The 13835-nt window shown below is 44.9% G+C and overlaps 1 protein-coding gene across 1 annotated transcript in view; it reads left to right on the top strand.

Annotated features, from left to right (window-relative positions):
• The window catches only part of btbd11b (BTB (POZ) domain containing 11b), a 111955-nt gene that overhangs the window by 56681 nt on the left and 41439 nt on the right, over positions 1-13835 (top strand). The window contains exon 2 of the mRNA XM_048607785.1: positions 3423-3563. Within this exon, the coding sequence (XP_048463742.1) occupies positions 3423-3563 (141 nt within the window). The remainder of the gene's footprint in view (positions 1-3422; positions 3564-13835) is intronic.

Genomic DNA, 13835 nt, shown 5'->3' with positions numbered 1-13835 from the left:
TCTATCACTGTTCTCTGCACCCTACATACTGCTTCTAATTTTAGTGTCTTCCTGCAAATTTTGAAATTTGTGCCCAGTCCTCCCAAATCTAGGTCATCAGTATGAACCAAGAAAGGGGTTTCCAGAGTCTCGGAACATTGTATACTTTCATCCACTCCAAAAAACAGATGTTGCCCGCTTCTCTGTCTCTTATCGCTCAGTCAACTTTATATCTGTTCTCCTGCTATCCCGTTGATTCCACTGCCTTCAGCTTTGCTGGCAAGTCTGTTGCTTGGCAGCCTATCAAAGCGAAGGATGGGTTTCACTTTCTGGTATGGAAGTCAGCTACCTGTTGTGCAATGGCGTGGTTTCCTGTGATTGACAATATCCTCAGGTGTATGGCTTTACTGCCAGTGCCTCTAGATATTTTTAATCAACCTGTTCCGACATGAAATGGCACACGCCTGGGGCAGGTGGAGCTTGAACCCGGAGGTATGGGCACGTCTACTGCATCACAAGACCCTCCCCATGTCTTCCAGTGAAATAGAACCCAATTAGGGTGGGAAGGTTGGGACAAAGAGAAATACCAATCCTCTAACTCCTTCCCTCCACCCCCCTCCCCACATTGAATTCAGCATTTGCTGTCATCTTTCATCTTCTGTGCTGTCTTTCTATAAAGCTAAATGGACCCATGTTAACAAGTGTATTTTTTAATTTTAAAAAAAAGTTGCCTGGCCATTTTTTTTTATTAAAAAAAAGGTACCGGGAAATATTATTTTTGGTGAAGGTTGGAAGTTGAATACCTGTTCTTGACAGTACGCGTATCACTGTCTTTGTCATTTTATCTTTACAATGATTTACCCACAAGGCAACAAACCAATAACATCAGCTCAACCAGACACACTCGCTGAATCAGGTTCTGGATCGGACCTGACTATCTGCAATATTCTTTCAAGCAATATTGTCTTGGTGCTATCTTTCCAATCCCATCACATTTCTCCCCAAGGCAGCAATGTCAGTGAGTTGCGTAATCACCCAGTGTTATATAAAACTTTCACGACATCAGTGTGAAAATCAAACTGCCTTCGATCCCATAGTAAAAAGAATATCTCTCCATTGAGTGTTGCACAAACCTTGTTTGAAGAACAAAGGTGTTGAATAAACTTTGTCATCATTTCACTCCAGATTTCACACCCACCTCACCACATTTTCTGACGAACAAATCTAAAATGCTCATTGGAACTGCCTGGACGGTTTGGAGAAAAATTTCCACGTAAGGCTATTTTTGTATAGGGTATGGTTTAACCAAAGACCCGTGCATCCTCTGATTTGAAATAAGATAATGTATAAATAGGAGTATATACAGTATTATGCAGAGAACACAATGGACAGAGTGATTAGTTTGACACTGGACCGTAGGGAGAGAGTGGAGCACTGGGATTAGTTTGGGGTTGATAGCAGGCTATGGGAAGACACGGGAGCAGTAGTATTAATTTTGTCTGTTCTTAAAGTTTCAACGCAGAGATATAATGGTATTGATGCTATTAACATGTTTGGCTCTGTATCCCTGGCTAGGAAGAGAGCTTAGTTCCTGAAGTGTGAAGGGTTAAATTGAGCTTGGACATTTGGACAAGCTCAAAAAGTATTGAGAAAATCCCTGAAACATTCTGGTTCACTCGCATAGGTGAGAGGTCACGGTCAGGGGTAGCCCTAAGAGTTTGTCTGTCTGCTTCAGTATGTTGTTGTCTTGGTGTATCAGCCGCTTTGCTCCAATGGGTGCCACTATTTTGCCCTTTTCCAAACCTACACTTCAGCAACTTCACAGTTTCAGGGCTTTTTGACAAGTGGCGAAGCAATTTTCCCACACAACCTTTAATAGGCGAGTTGACCAAACTCTCGTTGGTGCTTTCCAGTATCTGGGCATTGAGGGGTCGCACAGTATTTGGGGTTGTGGCATTACAACAGGGGCATCAACTTAGGCAGAGGGCAAGAGTCCGAGGTTTGTAAATGGGAACGTTGTGTGCAGCAGAAATGTCATTGACAAAATTCTGGTTTCAGCAGTCAGCAGTCATCAGTCATTGTCTCCCTGTTTTAAAACATATTGAAAAGTGTCTTTATAAATACAAAGTCATTGTTATTCCCTGTCGTTGGACCTGAATGAAAAATGTCACTATTTGCAAAAGTTTTGGAGTAGGGGCTGGGTTCAAGGCTTCGCTCCAGAGATCTGCCTTTGCAAATTTATTTGGGGAGAACATCATCAGTGAACAAATGATGACAATTTTCCAAAACAGGGCCCTCAAAGAGTTACTCATTTCTTAAATCAGTGATGACTGATTTGGTGCTCCCCTGACCTGAGTGGTATCTGTTTCTACTGTCGGGAATTTTTTAAGCCTTCACCATCACTTTGCTTTACAGGCTGGGGAATGTAAAGAGGTGTTGTGTGCTCACACTAGGTTTGAAAGCAGCAGGAATCCATTAAACCGAGTGATGTAAAGCCAAAAACAGCTGGAGACAATAACTGGATCATCAGATGAGTTTGGAGAGTTACTGACAACAAGGAAAATTTGTGTTTTAGTTTGAACTGGTTTATTGTCGAGAGAAGATTGTTTAACTTCTCAGTCCTATGACAGTGTCATTGCCAACATAACTGTGATCCAGAATGGCCTTAAACCCCTCGCCAAACACATGCACCCACACTCGACCATAGTCTGAAGCCATTTATTGGCCCATGATCCAACAATGGGTGTGTGTTGAGTAACACATTTGAATTTTTGTCCTTGTTTATTTATTGACTCAAGCAATCGCTTCCTCGTTCGCTGAATTTAAGGTGACTAGTCCACCATTTAGTCTATATAGGGGACAGTCCTCAGTAATACGCAGCATTGTTTGTGTTTCTCCACAAATGCAGAATGGGTTTGTACTGAAGCCCCAGCAATGTGCATGTGCCCTGGCTTCTGCTGAACTTGTTTAGCAAGGACCACTCTCACTGTGGTTGTCAAAGGCTTCCACTCGACCAGTGGAGTTTTTCACAAGGAACTTGTAGCAATTCCCAGCTTTCCCATCCGTCGATCTTGCTCAGGAAGGATATTTCAGATGGAACACGGAGATAAAAGGGGGGCAGTAGATTAAACACAATCAGTCTCTGACAATGCGGCTTTTTTATGATGGGTAAAAGGGCTTGGATTTTACCCCTTGTTGAAGTGGCTAGCTTGATTTTTGCTGTATGTCGCAAATCAATGCTACACAGGCAAATTAATAATACTGGCTAAAATTCCATATATCTCTGTAGACACCGACATTGAGCCGATGCTGGCTTCTTATAGAGATGTTGAGCTTTTCGTCCTTCTATACAGGATATTAACACTTTCTTAAAATGGCCTGTTTCTAACTACAAAGAGTTGGCGCCCTGTGTTTAAGACTTTCTCATCTTGGTTTTCTTCCAGGAATCCTGAGCCTGCCCGAGACCCTGAACTTGAACAGGGAGATGTGCAAGTCTGAAGGAACACCAATGTACAGTCAGTCTGAACTCCGAGCTATTGAACAGTCCTTACTGGTCACCCGTGTGGGAAGCATTGCTGAACTCAGTAAGGAAAGAATTCTATCATTTAACCACTTGTACCTATGCACACTGCTCCTGCCCAATGAGTGAGACTGTAAGTGATGCTTTCCTGAGATTTTAGGGGGAGATAGTGACAGGTAATATCGCTGGACTAGTAACCCAGAGGCCCAGGCTAATAGGACAATAGTGGTATGATTTCAGATCTCACCGTGGTGGCTGGATTTTAATATTCTTTTTAATCAAACATGGAATTGACTCCTCTCCCTGTCTGTCCCTTGTCTTTTAATGAATTGTATTGGGCTCAACGTAAATTAATCAGGCAAACACAAATTATTTACTGGTGGTGGTTTATAGTTGGGGAGAAAAGAATATTTCATGTTGGGGGAGGGGGAAACAACATTGTATGTGTAAGAGCACTTCTGGAATTGAAAACGGACCATCAGTCATGGTAATGGTTAGACCCATCTGGTTCACTAATGTTGCTCAGGGAAGGAAATTTGTAAAGAGAAAAGATTATCAGCTGTTCTTACCTGGTCTGGCTATCCTTACCGGGTCTCACCAATGTGTGATTCTAAATTCACAGCAACATGGTTGATTCTCAACTGTCCTCTGAATTGCCTCTAGCATTTAACTGCCCTAGAGATGTAACGCAGAGCTTGCTGTTCAAGGGCAAATGCCGGCTTTGCAAGCAACACTTGCGTCCCAAGTGTAAAGAATAAAAATAAGCACTAAAGGGGACCTCACTGGATTAAAATGGGTTAAATTATCTTGTCTCACTGCCAAGTGCAATGTTTGAGGGAGTAACTAGAATCAAGGTCAGATCAGCAATAGTTTAAGAAATTGAATTTAATTTCCTCCAGCTGGTGAAGAGTCTTGAAAAGCTGAATGGTCTCCTCCTACAAGGTAGAATGGTGCCCCTTGGGGTGAGGTTGGGGCCAATACTCTATATTATATATTTATAATTTGACTCGAATATAGGGCAGGGGTCACCCTGGGCCCAAGTTAGGATTGCTCTTGTTTCAGATTAAAGCCATGGCTAAGGCAAAGCCAGTGTTTTTATTTTGACCATAATGGCAGGGGAGCTAGAATCTCAAAACTCAATGGCTGCAGCAACGAGAAACCACCTCAAGTTAACTTTTCCTGTTAGGCTGCACATTGTAGTTGTGAATAGGAAGCCTCTATGAGCAACTGAAATGGAAACTCCAAGACCACAAGCTGTAGAAATGAGCAGATGATACATTGCTTTAGGCAGATCACTATTACCTTAGGAAGAAATAAAGGATAGTGAAGGATTTTCTGAGAGTAGACATATCATGATAAAATTTCATATTCAGTTTAAGTTGAAAGATTTGGGTCTGAAATTAGTCCTAAATTTATATTAAAGCAATTATAAGGATATGCAGATACATTTGGCTAAACTGGAGTGGGAAAATAGATTAAAAGGTAAGATGATGAGGAAGCGATGGCAGACATTTAAGAATATTTTTCGTAACTCTTCAACAAAGACCTGTTCCACAGTGATAAAAACATGCGGGCGGGGTTGAACCATCCATGGTTAACTGGGCAAGTTAAGAATGACAAGAAATTCAAAGAAAAAAAAAAACAACACTACAAAGATTAGTGGCAGCCCAGAAGATTGGGCACAATTTAGAAATTGACAACAGATGACTTCCAAAAAAATGGAGAAACTGGAGTATGAGAGAAAACTAGCAAAACAGACCACATGTGCTTCTACAATTATTAAAAAAAGGAAGGGAGTAACTAAAGTAAGTGTGGTTGCTTTAGAGTGAGAGACTGGGAAATTAATAATGGTGAACAAAGATGACAAAAAGTTTGAATCAGTCTTCTGTGTAATGTCTTCACGTAGATGCAAAAACCTCTCAAGAATAGTAGAATATCAAGAGGCTAAAGGAAGGGAGGGCTTTAATATAATCATGATCAGTAGAGGAATCAAATTAGGAAAGCGTATGGGACTAAAAGCTCATGGGGTTCAATTATGAGGAGTAACTGCAATTATTCTCATTTGAGCAGAGAAGGTGAAGAGGCAATCTGATAGATGTTTTGGGATCATGATGTGTCGATCAGATATATCTGGGGGGCAGAATTGTTTTCCACTGATTGGTGAGTCTGTGATTCCATGACCTAAATATGGGATCATCACCAAGAGAGGGCAGGAGAATTATTTTTACAGGAGGGTTATTGGCTCATGGAATTCTTGGCCAGAATGAATGTGGAAGCAGAATCCTGAACAATTGCTACAAGAGAAACTTGGAACATCTGTATAAAAGATTGAAACTGAAATTATAGAGAAAGGGATTGGTACTAAGGGGATATCTCTCCTTTAAGCCTGGACTAGCTCAATGGAACTGAATAGCCTCTCTCTGTGTTGTAGAATTTTGTGTGTGGCTGTAGACTTGCTCACCGAGCCGGTGTGTTTGCAGAATTTTCGTCACCTTGCTAGGGAACATTGTCAGTGCACCTCCGGTGAGGCGCTGGTGTTCCCTCCTGCTTGTTATTGCCTCGGTTTTCTGGGGTTGTTAGTCTAACTTCTCGTTTTGTTCTTCAGTGGTTTGTATATTGGGTCCAGGTCAATGTGTTTGTTGACAGTTCCGGTTGGAATGCCAAGCCTCCAGGAATTCCCTGGCATGTCTCTGTTTGGCTTGTGCTATTATGGATGTGTTGTCCCAGTCGAATTCATGTCCTTCTATGTCCATGTGTATTGAGACCAGTGAGAATTGGTTGTGTCTCTTGGTGGCTAGTTGGTGTTTGTGTATCTGTATTGTCAGTTTTCTTCCAGCTTGACCTATGTAAAGTTTCTCACAGTCCTTGCATGGTACTTTGTATATTACATTAGTTTTATTGGTTGTGGGTATGGGGTCCTTTACATTCGTCAGTAGCTGTCACAGGGTGGTTGCTGTTTTGTGGGCTACTCTGATACCCAGGGTACCTGAGTAGTCTTATGGTCATCTCTGATATGGCCCTGATGTACAGTAGGGTGACTAGTGTGTCTGGCTGTGTTGTGTTGTCTTACTGTGGTCTGTCGCAGCGGAAGTGGCGGGTGATGGTTTTTGGGTATCCATTCCTTTTAAAAACTGCTTGTGTTGTGGCCCATTTGAATAATATCCTGATGCAGCTCTGTTTGTGGGTGTTGGGGTGGTTGCTGGTGTAATTAAGTCTCTGGCCCATGTGTGTGGTCTTTCTGTGTATGTGACGCTAGTCTGTTCTTGCGTTCCACCATTACATCCAGGGAGGGTATTCGGTTGCTGTTCTCTTCTTTTGTGTTTTATTCCGGTGAGGATGTTGTTTATGTCGGTGGGTTCCTTCTAGTCTTGTGTGTTTGATAATCACGATGGTGTCATCTACATAGCGGACCCAGAGTTTGGGTTGTATAGTACGGAGCGCTGTCCATTCTAACCTTTGCATTACTGCTTCTGAAGTCAGCCCTGATATTGGGGATCCCATTGGTGTACCATTGATTTGATTTGATATAAATATATGGCCGTTGAAGGTAGAGTGGGTTGTGAGGCACAGATCCAGCAGTTTCAGGGTGCTGTCATTGTTGATGCTGACTGTGTCATGGGGTGCCTGCCTTCCTGATTCATCCAGCAGTGTGGCAATTCTCTCTTTAACTAGGTCAATTGGTTTATGGATGTAAATAGTGCTGTTACTATTATCTCTTTCTCTTCTATTCTGGTGTCCTTGATGATGAGGAGTTCTTGGGAGGAGTGGACGGAAAGGTTAGTGTTGTCAACTAAGTATTTCAGTTTCCATTGTAGTTCTTTGGCTAGTCTATATGTTGGTGTGCCTGGTAGTGAGACAATGGGTCTGAGGGGGATCCCTGGCTTGTGTACCTTAGGAAGTCCATAGAAGTGGAGTGTGTTGGATCCATTTTTTTATTGGTAGTCTGCCTTACTGATGTCTCCTGAGCTATGTAATTTCTTCACTGTTGTTGTGACCCAGTTCCCTAACTGTGGTATTGGGTCTATTACCAACAGATACCCTCACCCAGCACTCATTCTTAGAGTGGACCTTAATTCGCAGCTCTCTAACCCAGAGGTTGGAGTGCTTACGATAAATCTAAACACCTCAGCCTCCAATTTCTTCCCATAGCCCTGTTGAGCACAGGCTGTTGGTGAACGTGCTAGTTGTCATTCCTGAAGCCCAGTCAATATTTGGTGCTGTTAGCCATATCACATGCACAGTCCACACACGCTTTTACTGTCTAAAGTTCTCCCACCTCCCCCAATTTAGAAAACAGTAGTTTCACTATTTCCTGATGGTGGTGACGAGAAAGTGATTTGCACAATGGATTTGTGGCCTTTATTCCTATTTCTATGCTTGATGCATTTGCATAAATGAAAGCAACAGCTGGAAGGCGATAGCGAAGCTTTTGTCCTTTTGGCAAATCAGGATTACTCTGTTGGAAGGAGACAGGATAGAATCATCATTGAAACTTGGCCGATTCCAACTTCATGTAAACCCAACTGATCCTTTCCCTTCAGAATAGATACAAAAGGTGAGCCAAGTCCATCAGTGTTACGGTTATTTATATAGTCAGTGTCCCAGTGTTTGTTTATCTATGTCTCCATCAACATGCTTCATTAATCTCCCTTCCCTTTTGACAGCCCAATGTTATTTAGGATGAGGGATTTAAGTGATGTGACCGTTCTGTTATGCAGGCCAAATTCTTCAGGGTTGATGGGTTCTGCCTAGCGTCTCACTGCTTAGTCACCGGAGAACTGCCAAACCAACTGGTCACGAGGCCAACTACAACAGATCGGCAGCACCTCGATGTTCCAAAATGGCCCCACCCTGACTGTCTGATTGTACCTCTTGTGAGTTTTCCTCCACTCGTCGGACCAGTTCTTCTCCAGCATGGTTCCTCTCTCCCCAACTGTGACTCCACACCACACCCTCTTTTCTCTCCCCACAAGGCCCTGGCTTCCAGTCCCGCCTCCAGGGGACCCACCTTCTCAACCTCTGTGGGCCCTTCCTTTTCCACTGTTTCTTGTTGCTCTGTAACACAATGTAGGCAAAGGACCTTCGTTCTCCGAGCCGCTGTAATCGGAGTGCACATGGAGAATTGGGAGGACTGCGTGCTGCCCATCAACTGCACTGTCCCAAGTGCTCCTGCCTGACCCAGCAATGATACATGATGTGAGGAACGTTATGGATGATGTGGCTGTACCTATGGAAGGAAATACAGCCACTGCCAACTCTGGACTGTTACCTAGGATGAGGCTGGGATGATACCTATGTTGTCCTAGATTGTCTCTGGACAGGTTGATTAGAAACTTTTGTTACGCACAGCAAGTGGGACTTGACCCAGGGAACTATTATCCCAGCTGCAGGGACTCTACCACTGCACCACTAGACTCTTTCTACATTGTCCTAAATTTTTAATAATTCAACCTATTAACACGTAGAGACATTACAGGAGGGTCCCCTGCATTGTCCTTTTGTTTTTCAAATCCACCTGTTTAGGGATGTGTAATAACACCTCTGGAGCAGGTGAGACTTGAACCCGGGCCTTGTGGTCCAGGGGTAGGGTCACTACCACAGCACCACAAGGGTGCCTTCCTACATGAACACGGTGAATAGAAAGTAGCTGTTCCCCTTAATGAAAGGTTCAAGAACAAGGAGTCATAACCTTAAAGTGAAAGGCAGAAGGTTTAGAGGAGATGTGGGGGGGAAAAACGTTTTCACCCAGAGAGTGGTAGGGGTCTGGAATGCGCTGCCTGGGAGGGTAGGAGAGGCAGGAAACCTCAACCTTTAGAAAGCATTTGAATGAGCAGTTGAAGTATATAACATTCAAGGCTATGGGCCTAGTGCAGGCAGTGGTACATTTTTGGTGGCACAGATTCAGTGGGTCAAAGGGCGTCAATATTGTATGATTTTGTGAGTGGTTGAGTAAATTGGGTCTGTGTTCTCTGGAATGCAGGGTGTTGTTGAATCATACAAAGTCCTGTGTCAGCTCGACAGGATTGACCCAGAGAAGCTGCTGTCCCCTGGCTGATGTAGCCATAACGTGACCAGCCAGACTCTCAAAAATTGTCGCCCATTTGGGACTGAGGTGAGGAGAAATGTCTTCATTCTGAGAGTTGTGAATCTTTGGAACTCACTACCCTGAGGGTTGCATAGAATCATAGAATCCCTACAGTGTGGAAGCAGGCCATTCGGTCCACACCGACCCTCTGAAGAGCATCCCACCCAGACCCTGCATTTCCCACTCTAGACACTATGGTCAATTTAACATTGCCAGCCCACCCTAACCTGCATGTCTTTGGACTGTGGGAGGAAACTGGAGCACCCGGAGGAATCCCACGCAGACACGGGGAGAATGTGCAAACTCCACACAGACAGTTGCCCGAGGCTGGAATCGAACCTGGGTCCCTGGTGGAAAACTGGAGTTGAGGACAGAGATCAACCATGGATGTATGAAATGGCGGACAGGCTTGAGGAAACTCGTAACTTGGACAGCCAGGGAGACCAAATCCCTTGTAGTTTATTAATAGCAGAATGTCAACTTGTGTGTACTCGATTTTGCTGCTGTGCATGAACATTCTATTATGTTCTTGTGGTTTCTTCATCATAAATTTAATAGGGTATATCTCGTAGATTCCTGTTGGGTTGCTGCAACCTAACACCATCTCAATCTTACATCACTTTTGTTACTACCATCTCTACCCTTGGCCCCTCAACCTTCCAGCCTTGCTAAATGTGGCACAAAATCCTTGACACACAGTTCAGATGATCAGTGTTGGCTGGCTCATGATTGAACCGTTGATTGAAAAGTGCCTTGCTTAAGTGAATGCCGCTAAATCTTCCAAGATGTTACAGAGAAAAATGTCTGTAAACACTTTTGACATTTGCACTTCAGAAATAGAAACCCTCTGTTTTGACTGCATTATTAAACAGTGCTCTACAAACAATACCACTTAGAGCAGTAAGGTCATCCTCGTCCTCGTCCTCACGTACCACCCCACCAACCTCCGGATCCAATGCATCATCCTCCGACACTTCCGCCATCTGCAATCCGACCCCACCACCAAAGACATCTTTCCCTCCCCACCCTTATCTGCTTTCCGGAGGGACCACTCTCTCCGTGACTCCCTTGTCCGCTCCACACTCCCCTCCAGCCCCACCACACCCGGCACTTTTCCCTGCGACCGCAGGAAGTGCTACACCTGCCTCCATACCTCCTCCCTCACCCCCATCCCAGGCCCCAAGAAGACTTTCCACATCAAGCAGATGTTCACCTGCACATCTGCTAATGTGGTATACTGCATCCGCTGTACCCGGTGTGGCTACCTCTACATCGGGGAAACCAAGCGGAGGCTCGGGGACCGCTTTGCAGAACACCTACGCTCGGTTCGCAATAAACAACTGCACCTCCCAGTCGCGAACCATTTCAACTCCCCCTCCCATTCCTCAGACGACATGTCCATCCTGGGCCTCCTGCAGTGCCACAACGATGCCACCCAAAGGTTGCAGGAACAGCAACTCATATTCCGCTTGGGAACCCTGCAGCCTAATGGTATCAATGTGGATTTCACAAGTTTCAAAATCTCCCCTCCCCCTACCGCATCCCAAAACCAGTCCAGCTCGTCCCTGCCTCCCTAACCTGTTCTTCCTCCCACCTATCCCCTCCTCCCACCTCAAGCCGCACCTCCATCTCCTACCGACCAACCTCATCCCGCCCCCTTGATCTGTCCGTCCTCCCTGGACTGACCTATCCCCTTCCTAACTCCCCACCTACACTCACCTTTACTGGCCCCATCCCCGCCTCTTCGACCTGTTTGTTTCCTCTCCACCTATCCTCTCCTCTATCCATCTTCTATCCGCCTCCCACTCTGTCCCTATTTATTTCAGAACCCCCTTCCCCTCCGCCTTTTCTGATGAAGGGTCTAGGCCCGAAACGTCAGCCTTTCTGCTCCTGTGATGCTGCTTGGCCTGCTGTGTTCATCCAGCCCTGCACCTTGTTGTCTCAGGTCATCCAGTGTGTTGCAGTTATTCTACACTCCAGGGAATCTTTTATGGAATCTTTTCTCATAACCTAACCATTGGAACCTTCGCCACGCTCTAGTGAGCCTGAAAGGTGCTCCTTCTGAGGCCAGTATACTGAAGCTAAGGTGCAGTACCTATAGCTGTACACAGTTATCTAGCATCTATATAACTGGGACTTTGCACAGCTATGACAAGATGTCCTTTCCTTTATAATCTAGCCCTCTAATTATGAAGACTACCTTTTCTTTAGCTTAGTGATTAATTTTTACCTGATTACTGCATTTAAGCCACCAGAACCATTAAATCTCGGGACCATCACTGTTCTTAGCTTTCCACCTTTTAAGTAATACTTAAACTTGTCCTTTTTGGTCCAAAAGATTAGATTGCATGTAGCCAGTTAGTGAAGGAAAGTATTGGAGCCATTCTGCATGCTGTCTTATTTCCAGAGTGAAACATTACAAGAATATACATCCTAACTCAACCCGACCCCAGCTTCAGTTTTTTATTGTTAATTTTTGGGATGTGGGCTGGCCAGCAATTTTATTGTCTGCCCTTAGTTGCCCCTGAAGGTGGTGGTGAGCTGCCTTCTTGAACTGCTGCAGTCCACTGCAATGGGTTGATTCACAATCTCTTTAGGGAGGGATTTCCAGGATTTTGAGAAGGTCACCCCATGGACATAATTAGTGAGGTGGCAAGAATGGGTGAGTGTTTCTCTCCAGGGTCAACTTGGTTCAATTATTTCACCTTCTCACAACCTCCAGTGAGGGGATGGTTGTCACCATACTATCAATCTCCCACTAGTAACATCCTTTAGGTTACCATTGACCAGAAACTGAACTGGACTCACCATACAAACATGATGCCTGCAAGAGCAGGTCAGAAGCTAGGAATACTGCAGGGAATAACTCAGCTCCTAACTCCCCAAATCCTGTCCACCATCTACAATGCACAAGGCAGGAGTGCGATGAAATACTCTCCACTTGCCTGGATGAATGCAGCTCCTAACAACACTTGAGAAGCTTGACAACATCCAGGACAAAGCAGCCCGCTTGATTGGCACTGCATCCACAAGCATCCACTCCCTCCATCACCAGTGCTCAGTAGCAGCAGTGTGTCTCATCTACAAGATGCAGTGCAGAAGTTCACAAAAGATCCTTAAACAGCACCTTCTAAACCCACAAGCACTTCCATCTAGAAGAAGAAAGGGCAGCAGATACAGGGGAACACCACCATCAGCAAGGTCCCCTCCAAGCCACTCACCATCAGGAGTTGCCGTTCTTTCACTGTCGCTGGGTCAAAATCCTGGAATTCCCTCCCGCATGGCATTGTGGGGCAACCCACAGCACACACAGAGAGTCAAAAAGACAGCTCAGCACCACCTTCTGAAGGACAACTAAGGACAGGCAGTACATACTGGCCAGCCTGAGACACCCACATCTCATGGGTGAATTAAAAAAAGAGACTCGCCAATCAGCTGTTTAGGAGATGATTGGTGGGTGATGGGGTGAGGTTCCTCAGTGGTCGGGTGGTGTGTTAGTTGTCGCTTCACACGCTCACCCCTACGCTCTATAAACAGACATCTCTATTTATATTTAATTACTTTTAATCAAGCTGCTCTGACAAGCCCACCTCATGGATGGCCCAGAGGGAGGGACTTGACCACTGCATCACAAGAGTGTCACCTTTGTAGAGCTAAATGAAATTGCAGTTAATCACCTTCACTCCATATGTTAAACATATTGACGTCTGATGAACACTAAACAGTTAACCATTGAAGTTCACCTGCTATAGCTTTGTCCAGTCGCTCAATTCATAGAATCTTCATAGAATCCCTACAGTGTGGAATCAGACCCTTCGGCCCAACAAGTCCACGCCGACCCTTGGGGCATCCCACCCAGACCCATCCCCCTATAACCCACCTAAGCTACACATCGCTGAACACTGTGGGCATTTTAGCATGGCCAATCCACCTAACCTGCACATCTTTGGACTGTGGGAGGAAACTGGAGCACCTGGAGGAAACCCACGCAGACCCGGGGAGAATGTGCAAACTTCACACAGACAGTCGCCCGAGGGTGGAATCGAACCCGGGTCCCTGGCGCTGTGAGGCAGCAGTGCTAACCACTGAGGCGAATTGATCAATGTCTCAGGAATTTTATGCTCCCATCTACATCCATTCTTCTACTACATCCATTCTTCTACTTTGTTATTGGCAACCACAGATCTATAGTCTCTATGGCGTTCTCTAATTCATTTGTGAATATAGTGAAAAACTGGGTATTTAAAAAGT

This window comes from Rhincodon typus, chromosome 18 (assembly GCF_021869965.1).
Source record: "Rhincodon typus isolate 14 chromosome 18, sRhiTyp1.1, whole genome shotgun sequence".
In the NCBI taxonomy this organism is placed as follows: Eukaryota; Metazoa; Chordata; class Chondrichthyes; order Orectolobiformes; family Rhincodontidae; genus Rhincodon; species Rhincodon typus.
Note: the sequence above shows the minus strand (reverse complement) of the source record. Positions and strands in the feature narration are given on the sequence as shown.